General features: G+C 45.8%; 1 protein-coding gene across 2 annotated transcripts in view; it reads right to left on the reverse strand.

The window, feature by feature from the left end:
* The window catches only part of KYNU (kynureninase), a 130,718-nt gene that overhangs the window by 73,658 nt on the left and 37,200 nt on the right, over window positions 1–19,860 (reverse strand). For both annotated transcript variants that reach the window (XM_068102212.2, XM_068102213.2), the window contains exons 2-6: window positions 11,616–11,736; window positions 7,851–7,933; window positions 7,487–7,548; window positions 7,283–7,354; window positions 7,072–7,146 (exon numbers count right to left, since the gene is read on the reverse strand). In XM_068102212.2, the coding sequence (XP_067958313.2) occupies window positions 7,072–7,146; window positions 7,283–7,354; window positions 7,487–7,548; window positions 7,851–7,933; window positions 11,616–11,736 (413 nt within the window). The remainder of the gene's footprint in view (window positions 1–7,071; window positions 7,147–7,282; window positions 7,355–7,486; window positions 7,549–7,850; window positions 7,934–11,615; window positions 11,737–19,860) is intronic.

A 19,860-nucleotide genomic window follows, 5' to 3' on the forward strand; every position in this document is an offset into this window, starting at 1 on the left:
TCTCCATACAGTTCTACAATTCAGAAGTTATCCTCGTCATCGTCGTCGTCTTCTTCATCGTCTTCTGCCGAACTGTCATCACTCTCACCATACACTCTCTGGTTGTCACATGTGGTGAGTTTGCACATGTCTGTGCACTTCAAACCACTGGCCATGCAGACACACATGGGTAGTGTGCATCTTTTCGAACAGGTGCATGCCAGTAAATCCAGAACCGCCTGTGGTGCGGGCTGTCCTTGCATCCAGTCGACTGCCAGCTGCACGCGACCATCCTGGGTATCCCAGTGCCATCCTTTCCCGATTGGACTCGGTACTGCTGGATCCATCTTGAGACTCCTCTTCCAAATAGCGGCTTGATAGTTGGCTCGCTGTGCATGTTTGGTTAAGCAGTCTTTGCACGGAGGTAGCTGGTGACTGTCGATCTCTCCCCTCTTGGCACAGAACAGGTGATATCTCAAGTCATTCACCTTCACTGTCCCCGACTTCGGTGCGTACATGAGACAAGTGAAGTTCTCCAATTTATCCATCAGTTCCTCACTGACGTCCCAGTCCTCTCCCAGCTGTGTACATGCATCCTGCACATCTTTGTTGGTTCTGATGAGTTTTAGTGCAGTCAGTTTTCCTCGTCCAGCGAACGTGCTGACTGTGTCGCATCCGGTATAGGCATGCATTCCAATTAGGGCCTGACATACATTTGTGCCGACTGACTTTCCTATTTTCCCTATGTCTAGGATTTTAGCCCTTGCTTTGGTGCCACATTTCTGAAACAACTTGGCATGAATCTTGGTATGAAATGCCAAGCCAATGACAAGTACGTCGGTGTCATCTGAGCTAATAAGCACAGACTGGTATCCATGTGCGGCAGCATGGGCAGCATGCAAGAACAGACGACCATCTGCTTCCTCGTGTGTGCTTTCCAGGGCCACTACTTCTTGGCTAGCATCAGATGTGATCTGATAACACTTGTCATCGCATGTTACAAAGAGAACCTTTATCTGTAGGCGTCTGATGTACTCTGGTTTCTTCCACTCTTCGACCAGGAACATGATAAGACTTGACTTGTTCCCAACATAGCTGAGAAACTTGCGCCATTGCCTTACAATTTGAGATGCCGTGATGTTTTTCAGCTCAAGTCCAAGTTCTTCCTCCCTGGTTAACTGTTCGCTGTTTTTGATGGAAGTCTCCTTGTAGGTGTCAAAGACGACATCGATCCTCTGGCTACTGCATCCATCCTTCAGGGCCATGGATAGGACAATCATGGCCACTTCGGCAAATGTAGTTTGATCACCTGCCACCTTCTGTATAAGGAGCATCCCGTCAATAATTGTTGCCGAATTGTCGGGTATCCTTTCAGCCGGGGTCACAGTCCTTTGCAAGGCCGTGGCTAGGGCAGCTTTGTTGGTTTTCCGTAGAAGGCCTTCGGGTGTCGCCAGGGCCCATGGCAAGGGACCTAGAGGATGAGATAGCACCTCTGCCATGTGAAGATCTCGGCCCTGTGCCATCACGATAATTCTACCAAATAGAGCTCTGTCTGCTTGAAGAATTACTGCCCTGCCATTGCTTCTGCATTCCTTCTTCTTAGTGAGGTTGCTGAAAGTCTTCAGCTTGTTCAGTTGCAAAGGGTCGTGGAATTTCTTGATTGGTGGGTTGCTCTCAAGTCGCTCAATCTTGAAGTTTGTGTAGCACTTGTGTCCGACTTCCCATGCTTTCTCCAGATCCTTGGCAATATTTGGAAGGGCTGCGCGTGCGGTGGAAATACTGATGAGAGAGCTGGCCATAGTGAATGGGTTCACCCAACTCTGGATCAGAGTTATCAGTGATGATACAGCGTCCTCATCTTTCTTGATCCGTGTTTGCTGCAGATCCGCGTGTTGTACGTGTGTGTTGCTCACATTCACCATTTCCCTTATCTGGCGGAGAAACGCACTCCTGTGTTCGGATGTGACATAGTAGCGCTTCACTGCTCCAGATTTCACGGGATGACGTTCCCTTGCACCACTTGGTCTTTCCACAGAATATACAATCCGGTTCATAGATGCGTGATTCCGAAGATGCCCTTCTGGCTTGTCTCTTGCTCGCTGAACATGTTGCAGCAGCATCGTCGGTTAAATTGGATTCAGCTTTTCGTTTCAGTGCTTCCAAATCTCGCTTCATGGTGAACACGCTCCTGCACTGCCTGTGGTAGAATACTCGGGGAATCTCCTTCTCTGGCAGCGACTGAGCAAGGTCGAGAATGGGTGCATGGTTCCGTATTTTGGCCGCATCCAGCAATGTAGTCCACGAATCGAATGTTTGAGGGCTTATGAGCGGATCTTCTGGTTTGACATCTAACGATAGCTTATGAATGATACAAACGTCCTTGGGAACTTTCTGAGTGATCGCAATCTCCATTGCAAGTATTTGTTCAATTGTCTATCTGTGGTACACTCTGTTTCACCACCACCAATATCACCACCACCGTCTCACCTGGAAAGACACATAATATCGAATGAGACCACCACCACCACCACTACTACAAATTAGCATCAGTTGCTATAGTTGCTTAAAAATGTATTCTGCACCAACAAATCTACAAAGAGAAATACATTAGATGTCGTGCACCGCTGTCATGGTTGCAAATCACCTAAAATATAATGAAAATATTGACATTGATGACAACATTCGTATTAGCATGTCTACACATATTGCATTGAATTTCATAGCACATCATGATCATATGTGTGAGGATATTGACTCTAATTATACTGTATGTGTGTCTCAAATCGAAACATACCTTTTACATACCTTTTGATTTTTGCCTATTTTTGTTCCTAAAATTGGGGATTTTGTGATGAAGTTTTGAGAGTTGGTGGAAATAATTATGTTTTAATAATCATTATAAAGAGGTTACTATAGATCACACAGGCACTTTCTATACATCATTTGAAAGGTAATTCAATAACCTTTTACCTGATATACCACACTAGCTGATATATACACGTGATATTATTTGAGAGCCAAAAAACTAACCCCACCCCCTAAATCTTAAGCGGGAAAAATGACCCGAAAAGCGATAAATGGGTGATCTGACAAATGTGATGATAACACAGATACGGCTAAGAGTTTCACACTGCTATCACATTTTTTTCAGCACTAGGGACCTTGGCCTTGCCAAAAATAACTGTTAGCCATCCTCCCTCTGATTGAGCATGGTCGACCCCTCGGCTCATAGCCTACAGTGTGTATGTACAAAATTTAGGATCTTGGAAGATTGAGGCTACAGAGGCCAAAAAGGCAACGGACTGATGCTGTGCGGGTAGTGAGGTAGCAGATGGATGCACTGATGCGGTGTGGGTAGTGAGGTAGCAGATGGATGCACTGATGTGGTGCAGTTAGTGAGGTAGCAGATGGATGCACTGATGTGGTGTGGGTAGTGAGGTAGCAGATGGATGCACTGATGTGGTGTGGATAGTGAGGTAGCAGATGGATGCACTGATGCTGTGCGGGTAGTGAGGTAGCAGATGGATGCACTGATGTGGTGTGGGTAGTGAGGTAGCAGATGGATGCACTGATGTGGTGTGGGTAGTGAGGTAGCAGATGGATGCCCTGATGTGGTGTGGATAGTGAGGTAGCAGATGGATGCACTGATGCAGTGTGGGTAGTGAGGTAGCAGATGGATGCACTGATGTGGTGCAGGTAGTGAGGTAGCAGATGGATGCACTGATGTGGTGTGGGTACTGAGGTAGCAGATGGATGCACTGATGTGGTGTGGATAGTGAGGTAGCAGATGGATGCACTGATGTGGTGTGGGTAGTGAGGTAGCAGATGGATGCACTGATGTGGTGTGGGTAGTGAGGTAGCAGATGGATGCACTGATGCGGTGTGGGTAGTGAGGTAGCAGATGGATGCACTGATGTGGTGTGGGTAGTGAGGTAGCAGATGGATGCACTGATGCGGTGCAGGTAGTGAGGTAGCAGTTGGATGCACTGATGTGGTGTGGATAGTGAGGTAGCAGATTGATACACTGATGCAGTGCAGGTAGTGAGGTAGCAGATGGATGCAATGATGCGGTGTGGGTAGTGAGGTAGCAGATGGATGCACTGATGCAGTGCAGGTAGTGAGGTAGCAGATGGATGCACTGATGTGGTGCGGGTAGTGAGGTAGCAGATGGATGCACTGATGTGGTGTGGATAGTGAGGTAGCAGTTGGATGCACTGATGTGGTGTGGATAGTGAGGTAGCAGATGGATACACTGATGCGGTGCAGGTAGTGAGGTAGCAGATGGATGCACTGATGCAGTGTGGGTAGTGAGGTAGCAGATGGATGCACTGTTGTGGTGCGGGTAGTGAGGTAGCAGATGGATGCACTGATAGGGGAAAGACAAAAACTGAGAGGGGGAAGGACACAAACACAACATTTGAGAGCAGGGACATCGAGAGATCTGTGGGAGGGAGAGGGCTTGGGCGGAGGTGGGAGAGTTATAAAACATATGGACACTGGAAGGACTTCCAGGAAAGAAGTTGGAATTTCAAAAAAGTGGATCTGGGATGAATTAGCGTGGGTAGAAAAGATCAAGGTTTTGGATGGGGGAAGATAAGAGATGGTGGTGAACAGCTGTTTTAAAGGCCTGGAGGGAGGAGTGGGATTGAAGAGAGTGGGGGAGTTTGTTCCAGAGGCGGGAGAAAAGAGGAATGAAAGAGTGAAGGTGAGCAGAGAGCCTATATTTTGGCAGTTTAACCATAAGAGGGTGGCTGGCAGATCTTGTGCGACCTGTAGGAATATTTGGGGGACAGAGCACAGAGAGAGCTGGGGAAGCAAGGCCGGAGAGGAGGCGGTAGAAGACAGAAAAACCACCAACCTGCCTGCGGTGAGTGAGTAAATGGTCCTCGGAGCTAGCGTCATCACGGGAGATTCCAATGATTCTGAAATCTTTGGTTTCAACAGCGTGAAGCCGAGCTAGGTGTGAGGCAGGAGCACCGGCTGAGAGGGGAGAGCAGTATTCCATTGAGCTGCGGATGAAAGCCTTGTATGTGGTGAGGAGCTCAGGTGTGCCAAGGAAGGACTTCGCACAACGGAGGATGCCCAGTCGACGACTGGCTTTTGATGCCAGCTTGGAAATGTCGTTTTCCCAGGAAAGATCATGGCAGATAGTGAGACCCAAAAGCTTGAGCGACAGCACTTCTTGGAGAGGATTGTTGAGAAAGTGGATGGGAGGGTTTTCCAGTCGGTCTTTTCGGAGAGACATAGTAAGAGTGTGAGATTTGTCAGGATTGAAAGACATGTTCCACTTGTTTGACCAGTCTGTGATTTTGTCCAGGTCTGCAGAGAGTGCGGAGGCTGCAGACTGCCGATCTGAGGGATGAGGAATGGAGTGGCAGAGAGTGGAGTCATCAGCAAAGAGATAGGATTTTCCAGAGAGTCAAAGAGATCATTGATGAAGACCACAAAAAGCAAAGGGCCCAGAACACTGCCTTAGGGAACTCCAGCCTGCACAGGAAGGGGAGATGAGAGAAATCCATTCAGGGCCACACGTTGACTACGACCAGAGAGGAAGTCCACAAGCCATGCGTAGAGATTTCCATGGATACCATAGGAGGAGTTTGGTGAGCAGAGCTGGGTGCCAGACTGTATCAAAGGCACCTGATATGTTAAGGGAGACAGCTCTGATTTCCTGTTTGGCATTGAGCACCTCCATCCATTGTTGAGACAGCAGAAGCAGCATGTCCAGAGTCGAGTGACGTGGTCTGAATCCAAATTGATGATCGGAGATCAAGCCATTGGAGAAGAGGAAGGATTTGATATCTGAAGCAATGATGGATTCCATAACTTTGCTGATAATTGGGAGCAGGCTAATTGGTCTGTCATTGCAAGGATCTGTTTTTGCACCTTTTTGTTTGAAGCGGTAATGTTTGCTGATTTCCAAGATGCTGGCAGATGACCTTGAGCAAAAGAGAGGGTGAAAAGAACAGAGAGAGGGTGAGATGGAGCGGTAGAGCAGAATTTTAGGACCCGTGGGCCGATGCCGTCTGGTCCAGTTGCAGAATCAGAGTCGAGGTTTGACAAAAACTTCTCCACCTTGTCAGGAGAGAAGGACACAGAGTCCAGGAGCAGTTGGGTTCGACTGGGTAAGGTGGGAACAGAGAGAGATGGGTTTGGGACACAAGATTTTGAGGCAAACACAGAGTTGAGGCATTCGGCTTTGTCACGTGTGGTGTCAACTGAGTAGCCATTTGAGGTAAGGGAGGGGATGGAGGGGGTACAAACACCAGAAACGGATTTGACCAGACGCCACCAGGATTTGGAGGAAGGAGACAGGTTTGAGAGTTAATTCTTGAGTGTGGAGAGATAGTGCTTCCTGGCACTCCTGAGGGTAGACACACACTTGTTCCGAGCTTGGTGGAAGGAACTGAGATTGCCTTGAGTTGGATTAGCCTTCCAAGAGGCAAAGGCAAGTTGTTTCAGGGCAACTGCCTCACCACAAGATTCAGTGTACCATGGACGGGAGGAAGGGTAAGACAACTGAAGACGAGATGGGATAAATCTGTGCATGAGAGAGAGCAGTTTGCTTTGGAAGAATTCCCAGGAAGAATTGATGTCAGAGGCAGTGGAGATGGGAGACCAGTCCAGATGATTGATGGCTGGTTGAAGACCGTGCCAGTCGGCCTGAGTGAAATGCCAGACCCGTCGATGCTGAGGAGGCTCTCTGAGAATGGCCAGAGAGATGTCCACTTTAACAAAGTCCTAGCAGTGTCCATGTGTTTTATACTTCTCCCACCTCCCCCCCCCTCCCCGTCCCTCCTCCACTCCCCCCCCCTTGCCTCCTCCACTCCCCCCTTCTTTCAATGCCGCCTCCCCCCAAGCCCTCTCCCTCCCACAGATCTCTCGATGTCCCTGTTCTCTACTTTTGTACTTGTGTGCTTCCCTCTCTCTCCCCATCTTGTCTCCCGTTCCCTTTATCTTATGTTTTATGTGTCAGTTTGTCTTTTTGTGATTAATGTTCGCCCTTACACGAGTCTCGATCTTGTATACAAAAAAATAAATAATAATAATAATAATAATAATGAATGTCACAAGTCTCCCATTGATACGTACCTCGCGTGGTGTGAGAATCAGCATGCTCGAAGCGGGATCTAAGTTGTGCATTTCGATTTGTGATGCAATCGCATACTGAAGAACAAGAAAATGCAAAAATAGAGAAGAGCTGTGCGGTCAATTCAATGGACTTGGATAGGTCGATAGATTTGCATCAGTTTTTGAAGCACAGGTTGAAATAAATACACGGTGCACTGGTCACTAGACTTACATGGTCAGATGGAAAGGCCTTCGCCTCAAGGAGGATCTTGTTTCGTTTAGCTGTTGGCTTGTAGAAAGCCAGCTGTTTGAGCACAAAGCAAATGGTCTGTGAATAGTTGCATTGTGTCTTCTATGCTGGGAAACTCAGAAATGGAAACACAAATCTATGGCAGCTGTTTTTTGCAAAACAATCTCGCTCAATTCAAATACTTACCAGGAGTAAATGAAGGTTTACCGTAAGACTATTCATCAAAGCTACTTCATTTTCTTTTGCTCCTGAAAAAGAAATCTTTATCTTGCATGTTTAAATTAGGCCAAAGAAACACAACGCTGGAACAAAACAGATCAAAGAAGGGTCCATCTACTGTATACTTGGAAGGCCTGGAGGCAAGGGATAAATTGAGAACAGAAAAAGAAGAGCAGTATGGGACAAAAAAAAGGGAAATTAAGTTGTAAAGTGATGTGGTTAAGGAGATGGGAGGAATGAAATAAATAGGTGGAGGGAAATTTTCTGCCATTTTTATTTACACAAGATGTAGATGATTCCTCAGCTTTATCTTTTAATCAGTAGTGCTTACCTACAACAGAAGCCATAGAACTTGAGAGAATGTCATCACAATAGACCCATGGACGTGCCCCAGCGAAATGTCCATGAAGAGCTCTACAGAAAACAATTACCATGATATCAACTGGGCATTGCTTAACGAGGCCAGTGGAGTCATTTATAATTTAATTAGTCAAGCAATTTTATTGACTTGTCAATCTGAGCTCTGGCTTCATGATAGTCTCAAGGTTCGGATATCAAGATAGTATCAAGATATACCATTTAAAAGCTCAATGTATCCACCACCTTGTTGGATACAAATCTCCAACCAATGGTGCCAACCATCAATTATCCAGTTAATTAAATTACAGTATAGAACCGCCTTTCGAGGCCATTTTCCCCCGCAGAGCAGGGGTTGGCCTTTTTCGGGCACCGTGGTCCCCTTTTTTGAAGCAATGTTTTATGGCCGGATGCCCTTCCTGCCGCCAACCCTGTTGGTCGCCTCTTGCAACACACAGGGAATTACCAGTGAACTGGTGCTCAATTTGCCGACCTCGGAAGGATGACGGGCTGAGTCAACCCCCCTGGCGTTAATTCAGCTATCCACCGGGATTCAAACCCAGGATCCTAGGATCCCAAGCAGCACCTTAACCGCTAAGCCAACACCAAGCTTTATTAAATTACAGCATGTGATAGCGAATTCCATTCTTCCACAAATTTTGACTTCAATTGATCAGTGTTACCAAATTTCGTATTCGTAGAAACTTTCTATTTCAGCTCATTCCATATTGCGTAATCAAGAGGACACAAGTCTGGGCTGTAAGCAGGCCAATCACTAGGTTTTATGTAGTTAGGAACTTCTCTTTTAAATAATCAACCATGAGGCTAGCAGTATGATTTGTTGCACCATCTTGCTGGAAAGTGTATGGATGTGCAGAAATTTTGAGAATTCTTGGTAGATGATTATCTAACACATTTTCGCAATAGTAAACAGCATTTATTATAACAACACTTTCAACAAAAATAAAATCACTTTTTGCCCATTTTTGAGACACAGCAGGAGATCATCACTTTTATAGAGAAGTTTTGCCGTAGAATTATGCCTGGTGTGGCTTAGTGTTTAAGGTGGCTGGTTTAAGATGTTAGGGCCTTGAGTTTGAACTCCTGCCGTGCCATTGAAATAACACGTGGTGGGTTGACCCAGCCTGTCATCCTCCCGAGTTTGGCAAAATGAGTATCACCTTAGTGGGGCAATAAGCCATTCGAGTATCCTGCGTCGGAGTGGCAACCCATCCAGGATTGTATGCCATAACCAATGAAACTGCCCTTTCAGGTCCTATGTGCCTCACGGCGTGAAAGGTATGGTAAATACCATTGACTTAAAAGTCTTGAAATTGTTCAAGAAGAGCTTGACATGTTGTCATGTAAAGCTCCATTCGTTTGTGTTTCCACACCTTATTGACTTATTTCGGGTCTGGACTGGATTGTTTTTGTAAACTGTCAAATGCAAATCATCTTTAACAATTCTTTGTATCAAACTTCTTGAAATCCCTGTTTCTGCTGCAATTTCATTTGGTGTCGTCAGTGTTCCATGATTTCTTTCCTGGCTTTGAACCATTTTCTTAACCACTGTGATATTTTCATCAGTGCAATGTTATCGTTTCTTCCCACTACCTTTATTTCTAGGAATACACCCAGATATATCAATTTTACATATAATTTTTTTCTACACCAGAACAAGTCCATGATTTGTTTGGAAACGTTGATGGAATTTGTCTGGCATCGCAGTGTTTCTCAGTACGTAATTGTTTAAGTAATATGACATCTTCTTGACTATATGAAGGCATTTTTAATGGGTGTTTCATTAATAAAAAAGTACATTCGAGACAAATATTATAAAGACATATAGAAGTGCTACATATAAAAGCAAATTATTTATACAACTCATCACAGAAACAAACAAGGACAAATAGGCATAAAATGGCATAGCCCTGTGGTTTTAGGGTAATTTTGTCGTATGGAGTTATAGGCTACCAGTCGGCCATATTTGGTCAGATTACAAAACAAAATCTTCTGATTATGCATACTCTCATGTATCAGCTTTGTGCCAAGTTTGAACAAAATCGGATCATGCATGTCCGATAAATGGTTGGGGACACTTTAAGTAACAAAATGGCCGCCAGTCCGCCATCTTGGATCTCATCTCGAAAAAATGACGTGCATATGTAAGCCATCATTCATTATCTGTGTGCTAAGTTTGAACAAGACCGGTATATGCATTTCCGAGAAATGGTTGCGGACACACGTTCAATACCGGATTTCTTTACAACTAAAATGGCCACCAGTCTACCAGTCGGCCATCTTTGTTCAGATTTCAAAATAAAGTGAGGTGTATGTGTATGACATTATGTACTGTGCTTGTACCAAGTTTTAAGAAAATCGGCCCATGCATGTTCAAGAAATGGTTGGGGACACCAATGCAAATCGCAAAAATTCCTGATGCAAATCTGACATGACTGGATGTAAATCCAGCCTATCAGTGGACTACAAAACGAAAACTGTTCAGCCTGGCGGAGGTGTGCGATCGAGTGAGTGCCGTTCTCGTTTAATGTGAAATTTGCCAAAATATGTTTTGAAGCCAAGGCCCTTGAAGTCCCCACATGGTTTTGCACCTTTTGCACCTTTGGTGAGCCCCACCAACACCCCCAACACAACACTCACATATTCCACGTACTTTAAGCTTCAGGACAGCATACAGCATACAGACATTAATGGACATGGGGGAAAAAAACTCATATTAAAGTAGGAATTTAAAAAGTAACATTCCAACCCTCTCGCAACGTGCAAGCAGATCAACAGTTTGAAAGTCAGAGTATTGGTTCACGAGTTATCAAGCGACCACTATATTCGTCATGTGTGTGCATCTGTCTGTGTGTGTGTGTCTGTGTGTGTGTCTGTCTGTCTGTGTGTGCGTCTGTCTGTGTGTGTGTCTGTCTGTCTGCCTGTCCGCAGCATAACTACCCGATGATATCATCCGATCTTGATGAAACTTGGGTGCGAGGTTGATATCATGATCTAGTTGTGTCCTGCCTAGAGTGGGCGAATTGCGCCCATTGTGGGCGGAGCCACGCCCGAAAAAGATGTCTTATTAGGGGGTAATCGAGTTCAAGCGACATCTTCTCCGAGGGAGTTGGTGGAATCTGACAGGGGTTTCGATATTTGGTTAGGCCAATGTCATGTGTCTAGCCCCATGGTGCTCGATTTTTTATTTTTCAATTTTTATTTTTTCATTTTTTTTTTTTCATTACATTTTCACCGAATTTTCGGTATTGTGTGGCTAACTAACCTCATAACTGACTATACATTATTTTCTATCTCATTTCAAGGTCAGTAACCTTCGTTTTGACATTTCCGGGCCTGGCCTGTCCGGGCCTGTTTCGGTTATAGTCCGTCCTTTGTCATTGAATACCGCTCGCTCGTGAACCATCGTCGTCTCCTGACTTGTTACTTCTGCCACTACCTCATTCCATGGCTGTAGCGACTTAGTAGAAGAGACAGATAAACTGCCAAATTTATTGAGGTATTGTCATCATAATTACAACCGGTTCCCTCATGTTTCTATTATGACGATACACTGCTTGTGTAGCACTCAAAAAGGCAACCCTGTTTTTTAGTTGATTAAAGGGTATTTCCCCAACTTAAATCATACTATTCCAACAAAATAATGCAGAGTAAAATGCAGTGTAACAAAAAAAAAAAGGAGGAAAAAGTTCATAATTTTTTTGGGTCCAAAACTTACAGCTTAGCCCACTTGTCCAGCTCTTCTTCAAGATAGACTTTCACCTTCTTTGGCTGCAATCCCAATGAATTTCCAGCCATATATACACACGGCTCCTCTCCATTAACTAGGCCCAAATCACCTGTACCCACACACCAACAGTGGACATGATGGTATTTAAAGACAATCATGGTTGAATAAGAAGAAACCTTTACAGGAAGGTAGCAATAACTATATTTAATTTGACTATATATCCTCTACAATAAAAAAAAACAATTCACTATATCCTCTACATAAGAATGTGGCCAAAACAATGTACGAGTACAACGTTCTATCCACTGCTTAAGCAGCTATATTGCTATCATTAATAGTCCCCTACCCAGAGGGGCCCATAGGTTTGTTCTCAATCTGTCTCTCCACCCATCCATCTGTCCCACCTCTGGTTTTCTGCACTTTCTCCCATACCCTTAAACATATTCAACTGAAACTTGGTACATGACTTTATTATTATAAGTTACAGAACAGGTTTCAGTTTCGGGGTGTTTCCCCAATTTTTTTTAAACAGAATTATGCCATTTTTGAACTTCGAAAATATCACATATTTATCACATGGGTCAGTTTTCAGCTGCCCTGACTTCACCCCAAATGAAGCAATTCATTTCGGGCTTAGTCCATGGTCCAGTGCAATTGCAATGCTCACAGGTGTATTAACCATGATGTATTATATATGCACATAAGACATAAGCTGTACACATGTTTTGATGTTGTTGTACATCAAATTATTTACATTGTGATTATTTCCGGCACCGAACACGGCATTATACACCGCCCAAATAGAGGGATGTGTTCACTGATATTGAACTGAAACTTGGTAGGGAACATGTATTGCAAACCAATTATCGCTCTTGTTTAATCACACTTTTGAGATTTTAAAGCTTTAAGACTTTCATTTAGTCATTACAGATCTTGTATTTTAAAAATAAATTACAATTTCAAATGTACCACATGGCACCAACTTGTGATGGTATTGAATTAATTTCAAGCAACCAATTGGAGCTAAATCAAATCTCATGAAAGTAAATTGCAGGATTTCCAACTGTTTAGGAATTTATACAATGTAGGCTAATCACTACAGCAGTCTAATGGTTCTATAAATTTTACAACTTGCTGGTTTGGATTGAATACCCTCTAATTGGGCATCGAAAAGAGCAAAATAAATAAATAAACTGGAGTTGTGAGCAATATTGTCAAGATTTTCTGCAATAACACGTGGAGTTAAAATAAGAAACCATGAGACACCTTCAAGATCAGAATTTTTGAAACCAGTATAACTAAAAACATAAAGAAAGCTGTTTTTCTTGTCGAAATCGACAATGTAGAATCTCATTTCCTGTGGAAAGATTCACGGGATATGGTCACGACTCACGAGTGTTCAAATCAGAATTGTTCGAGAATGTAACCTCATATTGTTACGTGGAAGGAGGGGCTAGATTGTGAAAAGAGTAGTATGGTCCATATACTTTGCATTCAGCGACATCAACATATTGCTCTCTCTTTGCTTCGGCCTCCGAGGGAAAGAAGTGCCTCTCATCTCGCCCCTCTCATCACTGTTTCCACAACTCCATTGCTCCCTGAACCACACTTCTTCCAAATAGCACCAACCCGCATGATCACGCCCTTGTGGTGGAGCCCCAACCAGCTCGTGCTAAGCCTTCCCCAGTCCCCATTAGTCATCGTGTGCAAGTCTGGTAGACGGTGCCATTAGGGGGTTAAGGCTTTATTTATATCCTATTGGACATAAATTCAATTTTTCATGCCTCACCTCCCCCATTTGTTGTCCTCACGTGCCAGATCTGTCCGGGTTTTGTTGTCTTGTCTGCCCCCCATGTCCTGTTTCATTATAATAAACCTTTTCATTCAGAGAGGTTTTTCCTCTCACACATTGCGCCATCAAGTTTGGCCTCAGATTGGAGTGATCCTTGGGGGTTTTGCAAATTGCAAAGATCAGATCATTGAACACAGTGTTAATTTGGTATGTTTGGAGATCTTCAGGAGTAGCAAAAGCTCCTGGCAAAGGAGGAGTGCAAATACTTATTCACAAACCTGGAGTGCACCGGACTATCGAGGTTGGTGAAGTTTCAGATTGATCGGTTCAGCGGTTGTGGAGAAGATGCTCTTCAAATTATTTGAAAACAAGTACAAAAAGTTTTAATTAAAACAAAAGCCGCGTCGATGTTACACAATGCCTAGATGCAGCTGTGCCTATAACGTCGATGTTATAGGCACAGGACATTCCTATTGATTCGATTACTTGATGTTATTTTTGTGCAAAGTGAAAATATATCTCGGCAATTTCCCGTGTGTGGCGACGAATTTTTAATATATCTCGGCATTTTCCCGTCTGTTATTTCAGGCGGTGTATGACTGACCATGCCGCGATTTAAAAAAAATATATCTCGGCAATTTCCCATGTGTGGCGACACGTGAACGAAGCTATGCTCCTCTCTCCACATTATTGTGACGACGTATAAATTAAATATTTCATCGTGACGATTGTCATCAAATGGACGAATTTTTAATATATCTCGGCATTTTCCCGTCTGTTATTTCAGGCGGTGTATGACTGACCATGCCGCGATTTAAACAAAATATATATCTCGGCATTTTCCCGTCTGTTATTTCTGGCGGTGTATGACTGACCATGCCGCGATTAAAAAAAAAAAAAAATCTCAATGGACTTGAAGTTACAGGCCTTTGAGAATTCATTTCGTTCTATAAAGGCCAACTTCCATCGGATTTTCTTCCCGTTTTTTTTCAACCGAGTCTAAAACTATGTTAGCGACTGTGAAAAATGAAATGATATATCGAATTTGATTTGAAATAAAACTGTGTGAGAGAGGAAGACACCACGGGCCTACAAAACAGGCCTCAAAGCTATGCGAGTTAATAAAATGGTGGATATTTGTTTATATGAAGGCTCTCCCAAAATGGGTGGAGCTATGGTTCCCAGAATCGGTGGAGCTTTGAGGTTTTGTCTTCTCTGCAAGAACAAGAAGAAGAACAAGAAGAAGAAGAACAAGAACAACAGCAGAGGGCACTCTATGACCAGCGTCTTGCGACGTGGCTAAAAAGATTGTAAATCCAAATTGGTCATCAAGCTTTTGAATCAAATGGCTTTCTCCTTTCTTCATATGCAGCACATGGCTGAGTGTAGCTTCATTTGCTGGTGGGTAGTGCTTTAATGCTGATGCAATGCCACCTCGAGGTTCAAGCAGGAATTTGTAGGTTAGAGTGCCCATGATAGCTCACCTACTCTTTGTGAAAAACATCGTTGGATCTTTAACGTCCACCAATTAATGCTGGAAGATGAGACGCCAAGTTCAACGTCCATCGGAGGGACGGCACACACAGCTTGATGCCTCATCCTGCATTTTAAACGCCAGCTTGACATCATTTTGTAACACATTGATGGCTGAGCTGAAATTCGTACCCAGACTAGACAGCTCAGAGGTGAGTGTGCATATCTCTAGGCTACAGAGTTATGCACAACCAACGTCTTCCTGCCAAGTCCCATTATGATGTCGTTTAACCTTCCATCAATGTCCCTAACTGCTGCTCCTTCGAAACTTCACAGAACTCTAGGTCGACAATTTTTCCTACATAATGAAGAATCTACATATTTAATAGTTTCATTGCCATAAACTCCCTGGACTCATTTCTACTCTATTGCTACCCCCTCACCGCTGCCTGCCCTCGCTACCCTCTCATAGGGTGTTCAAAAGTTGGACAAATGGAAAGGGTGGCGCCAAATCCGCCCCTTTTTGCCTGGGCTGATTCCTACAGTGAAGTGGTCTGGTGGTTCTGTAATGTTGTGAGTGCATTTTCCTGGCATGTTTTGTGTGCTGTCATTTCCATAGAAGGCAAAATCAATGCCAATTGTGACTCAATTGTACCGAGAGATCAACCTCACCCCATGTTGCAGCATTTCTTTCCTGCCAGGAGGGGGGTCTTCCAGGATGACAATGCCCATGTCCACAGAGCACGTGTGGTCGCCCAATGGTTTGATGAGCATGACACTGATGTTATGTTATGCGTATGTCATGGTCTTCTCAGTCACCAGATCCGAACCAAATCAAGCATTTATTGGATATTCTGGAACAATGCCGGAGAGAACATTTTCCACCTCTATCAAACAGGTGTTAGTTGATTGACTTTCTCGTGGAAGAATGGTGCCACATCCCTCATGCAGAATTCCAGCCATTTATTTTTTGTCTACTACCAGTATGTATGTATATATTGTTGCGGATATGGGATTTGGCCTCCATCCATATCCGCTTGTAAATATTCCCCTATTTCCCCAATACTCCCCAACTATCCCCAATCCCCCATTCCCTAGTCCCATTGTCTGTAAACAACACTCTGTAGAACCGACCTTCCCCTATTTCCCCCATTAAATGTCGCACCCAGGTTCACCGCATCTCACGTAGACAACTATAGGACATCTTGCTAGTTATTCTTAGTCTATGTCAGTTAAGGACTCGTTTCCATTAATTCTGACTCTTCGTTGCACCAGAATGTGATTGTATGGCACCGTTAGAAAGTTTAGGACCTCCCAATACCTCCCCGCAGCTCTTCCTCATGGTACAACAACAACAACAACAACAGCGGCGGCGGCGCGGGGAGTGTGCGTCCTCACTCCGGCTTGGTTAGCCGCCATTGAACATGTGCTCCGACGGGGTTACCACGCAGGGGCTCGCTGTCAGCTCCTCGTCAAGGGCGGAGCCCGGTAACCCCCCGCACCCAATAGGAGCGGCGGACCGATTCCATCTGGGGCGGAGCTAACGAGCCGAGGGCGTGTCACTCCCCGCTGGACATGCGCAGGAAGAGGGAGGTGACGTCAGATGCGCCCCCAGCTTGGAGAGAGAAGTCGCCACCTCCGAGCGCTGAAATACCTCCCCGCATCTCTGGACCGGACCGTGCTGTATCCTGTCCCTGAGCCAAGGTGCACCTTGAGCTATCGACTGCCTGTCCTTCCCCGCCATCAATCCCTGTGTAAGTCAGTCTTGTCCCGTTTGTCTGTGGTCTGTCGGGGAATGATAAGACTGTGTCTAAGTGCCCATCTTGCTGTGCTTTACCTCTTGCCGTGTAATCTACCCGTTTCTGCATAACCAATATTATATCCTCCTCCGGAGGTCTTGAGAACTGTACCCCTTGTGTCGTTGCATTAATCCCAGCCGTTGTGTCCTTTCCTTCATTGATTTAGCATAGCGCGATTTGGCCAACGTTCGAGTGGAATCGGGCGGGATAGGGTTCTAATCGGGGAGTACCTGTGCGGACGCGGTAATACCAAACCGCTCGGTAAACTAACATCTAAAACCGCGTCTGTAACAATTGGTTGTCAGGAGTTGGATTCGGACCTGGGACTAAATTTGTTAGGCCCAAATTTTGGAACACCAATTGTACTATTAGTGTAACAATTGGTGGCGAGGAGTGAGATCGGACCCGAAGCGCGCTTAAAGCGCTCAAAATTACAAGTGACCGAAATTTGATTGTGTTTTACAAAAATAAAAACCCGAATTTTGAAAGTCGCGCTATGGCAGATCAAGACGGCTGGGTTCCGGTAGAGGAGAGTGAGGCAGGTTCGATCCAGGACCAAATTGAGGGACATGAGGTGAGCGAAGCAGTGAGGGTGGCAGGTTCGCAAAATAGCGTTGTCGCGCACGAGGTTATGGGCGCGCAAAATGGCGCCTCGCACATGGCCACGGCGACCGCGCCCGCGACCGTAGCAGCGCCGTTGGTGGATTCAAACCTTTTTTTCCTGCAAATGAGGGCCCTTATGGGACAAATGGGAGACCAAATTGGAGGTTTGAAAAACAGTATAGAAGCTCAGGGTGAGCGATTGGAGGGCCAAATGGGGGTAATGAGGGACGAAGCGAGGGGTACCGGTGAGGGATTAAAACATGGGTTAATGGGGGTAGAAAACAGAATGGCCGCTCAAGAGAATCAAATGGAAGGGATGCAAAAGGGGTTAGAGGGGTTAGAAAATAGTATGGAAGGCAAATTGAGGGACATGAGGGACCAAGCGGAAAGGGAAGTTAAACAAATGGGGCAGCAGATAGAGGGGGTCAGAATGGGGGTAGAAACTAGATTGGATGCTCACAGGGAGGAAATGGAGCAGATGAGGGTGGCATCTGGGCAGGAGATGCAAGTGATGGGAGAAGAGATCAGAAGAGGGGTGAGTGAGGAGGTCGGAGGAGTGCGCGAGGAGGTGAGGCACTGTAAGGAGTGCATGGAGAAGGAGGTGAGAAAGGGGACTGTAAAATTGCAAGGTGGTATAGAGGAGTTGACGCTGGGAGTAGAACAACTGACAGTGGGACAAAAGGAGTTGGGGGACCAGGTAAAGAAGAACACAGCGGTAATAGAGGGTTTAAAATCGACACAGAAGGAGATGAAAAAGGACGTAGGGGTAATTAAAAAAGAGTGTCAGACGGTACATGAGGACCTGACGAGGAAAATGAACAAGGTGGTAGAGGTGATGGAGGTTAAAGAGCGGGAGGTGCGGGAGCACATAGAAAAAAATTAAGTGGAGTTAGAGGAAGAACTTAAAGGGGCGCACGAGGAGATGAAGGAGGTGAAGCAGAAATTAGAAGAAGTGGAAGAAGGGGTGAGCGAAATTAAGAAGCGACGGAGAGAGGATAAGAAAGAGATAAAGGAGGAAGTAAAAGAATTGGTCCAAAGTCTGTGTTCGGATCGTGATGATGTGCTCATTAACCGGATGAGGGATTCGCAGGTGATGGAGGAGAAGCGAAGAGAAAGAGGACCCGGTGTAAGTGGTGACCAATATGGTCGTGCGTATGATGCGCCAGGTGATTTAATAAGGTTGGGGGTCGAGATAGACCCGGATGTTCGTGAGAGGCCAAGAGTGAGGTGTATGGCTGGTCCGGAGGGTATGGAACGAGAGGTGCGAGGTGTGGGTGAGCAAGGTTGTGGTGGTATGGAATGGGTAGCGGGTTGCGGAAGTGTGACCCATGCATCGACACCAACAGGGGTAGTTGTTAGAGGGACAGGGGAGGCACGAGAGCCCCTTGGGGGTAATGTACTGTGGGGGCCCGGCCGGTTCGGCCCCGCGCTGACCCCGCAAGGGGCGACGCACGGGGTCCGGCAGGCGGGCAACGACTCGCATACGAGGTGGTCCCACAAGGTCCCACTCGCGCCGTATGACGGTGGGTAAGGGTGGCATCCCTGCCACCCTTCCCATGGTGGGGCAAATGCGCTATAGATTATGGGGTGGCTATGACAACCGAGCCAGGGAGGGCTTGGTTATATTGATAGGGATCTAGCGAAGATGACATTAGGTAACGTTAAGGTTTAGATAGTGACTGATACCTGTAGTGGGGACGTAGTAGCTTAGTGGTTGATAATGACGAGGGAGCGCAATAGTTTAAAGGGACGACTGGGAAGCGCAAGTTTCAGAGGGGAGTAGTTAGATGAGATGATGCTGTGTGAGAACTGGACAGGTGTGTGGAGCAGTGTATGAGTAGTGAGTGTTGTGGATCAGCGCGAATGCGCTTGGGGAGAGAAGGGTGCAGGTGGCACCAGGTGTGAGAGCACAGGTGTGCAAGTACAGGTGTGTGGAATACCTGGAGTAAGTGGTACGGAGTGGTGTGCATGGTGCGAAGGTGTGGATGGGGGAAGAGTGGACCCCTTTCACGAGTACCCGGGGCGGGTAGTGTAAGTGTTAGGTAGAGGGTATAGGTAAATTGTGGTTGGATATTGGCATTTGTGGTGCGGTTGCAGAATGGTATTGTGGATGGGTGCATTAGTGTTGTGGAAATGGCTGGGCGTGTAGCCTGTTAGTGTGTGTAGTTGGTTTGGGCACTCCACCACTGTGAGGATGTCGGCCAGGTGAGGCCGCAGGTGGGCTCTGGGAGCCGTTAGTGTCAGTGGGTGCCTGAGGATCCCGGGTGTGGATCGGGCAACCCGTGCCAGAGAGGGCACTGAGGGGGTGAGAGTGCGAGAGGGCCTACCCCAGTTAGTTAGGTTAGGGTGAGGAGCAGGTAAGCTCGGGTGGCAACTACAGTGGTGGAGGTGTGCAGGTGGGTAGACCTGCTGGGAGAGCTACACGTCACAGCCCAGAAATTGTGCAAGAGCACCGAGTGTTGAATCGGGGGAGTGAGACCCCAAATTGAGAGGCACCACAGTTTGGTCAATGGGAATTGGTTTTTAGAACCCATAGTGTAAGTTGGCCAATGGATTGGCAGGGAAA

Source organism: Myxine glutinosa, chromosome 1, assembly GCF_964187855.1.
Source record: "Myxine glutinosa chromosome 1, kmMyxGlut1.1, whole genome shotgun sequence".
NCBI lineage: Eukaryota > Metazoa > Chordata > Myxini > Myxiniformes > Myxinidae > Myxine > Myxine glutinosa.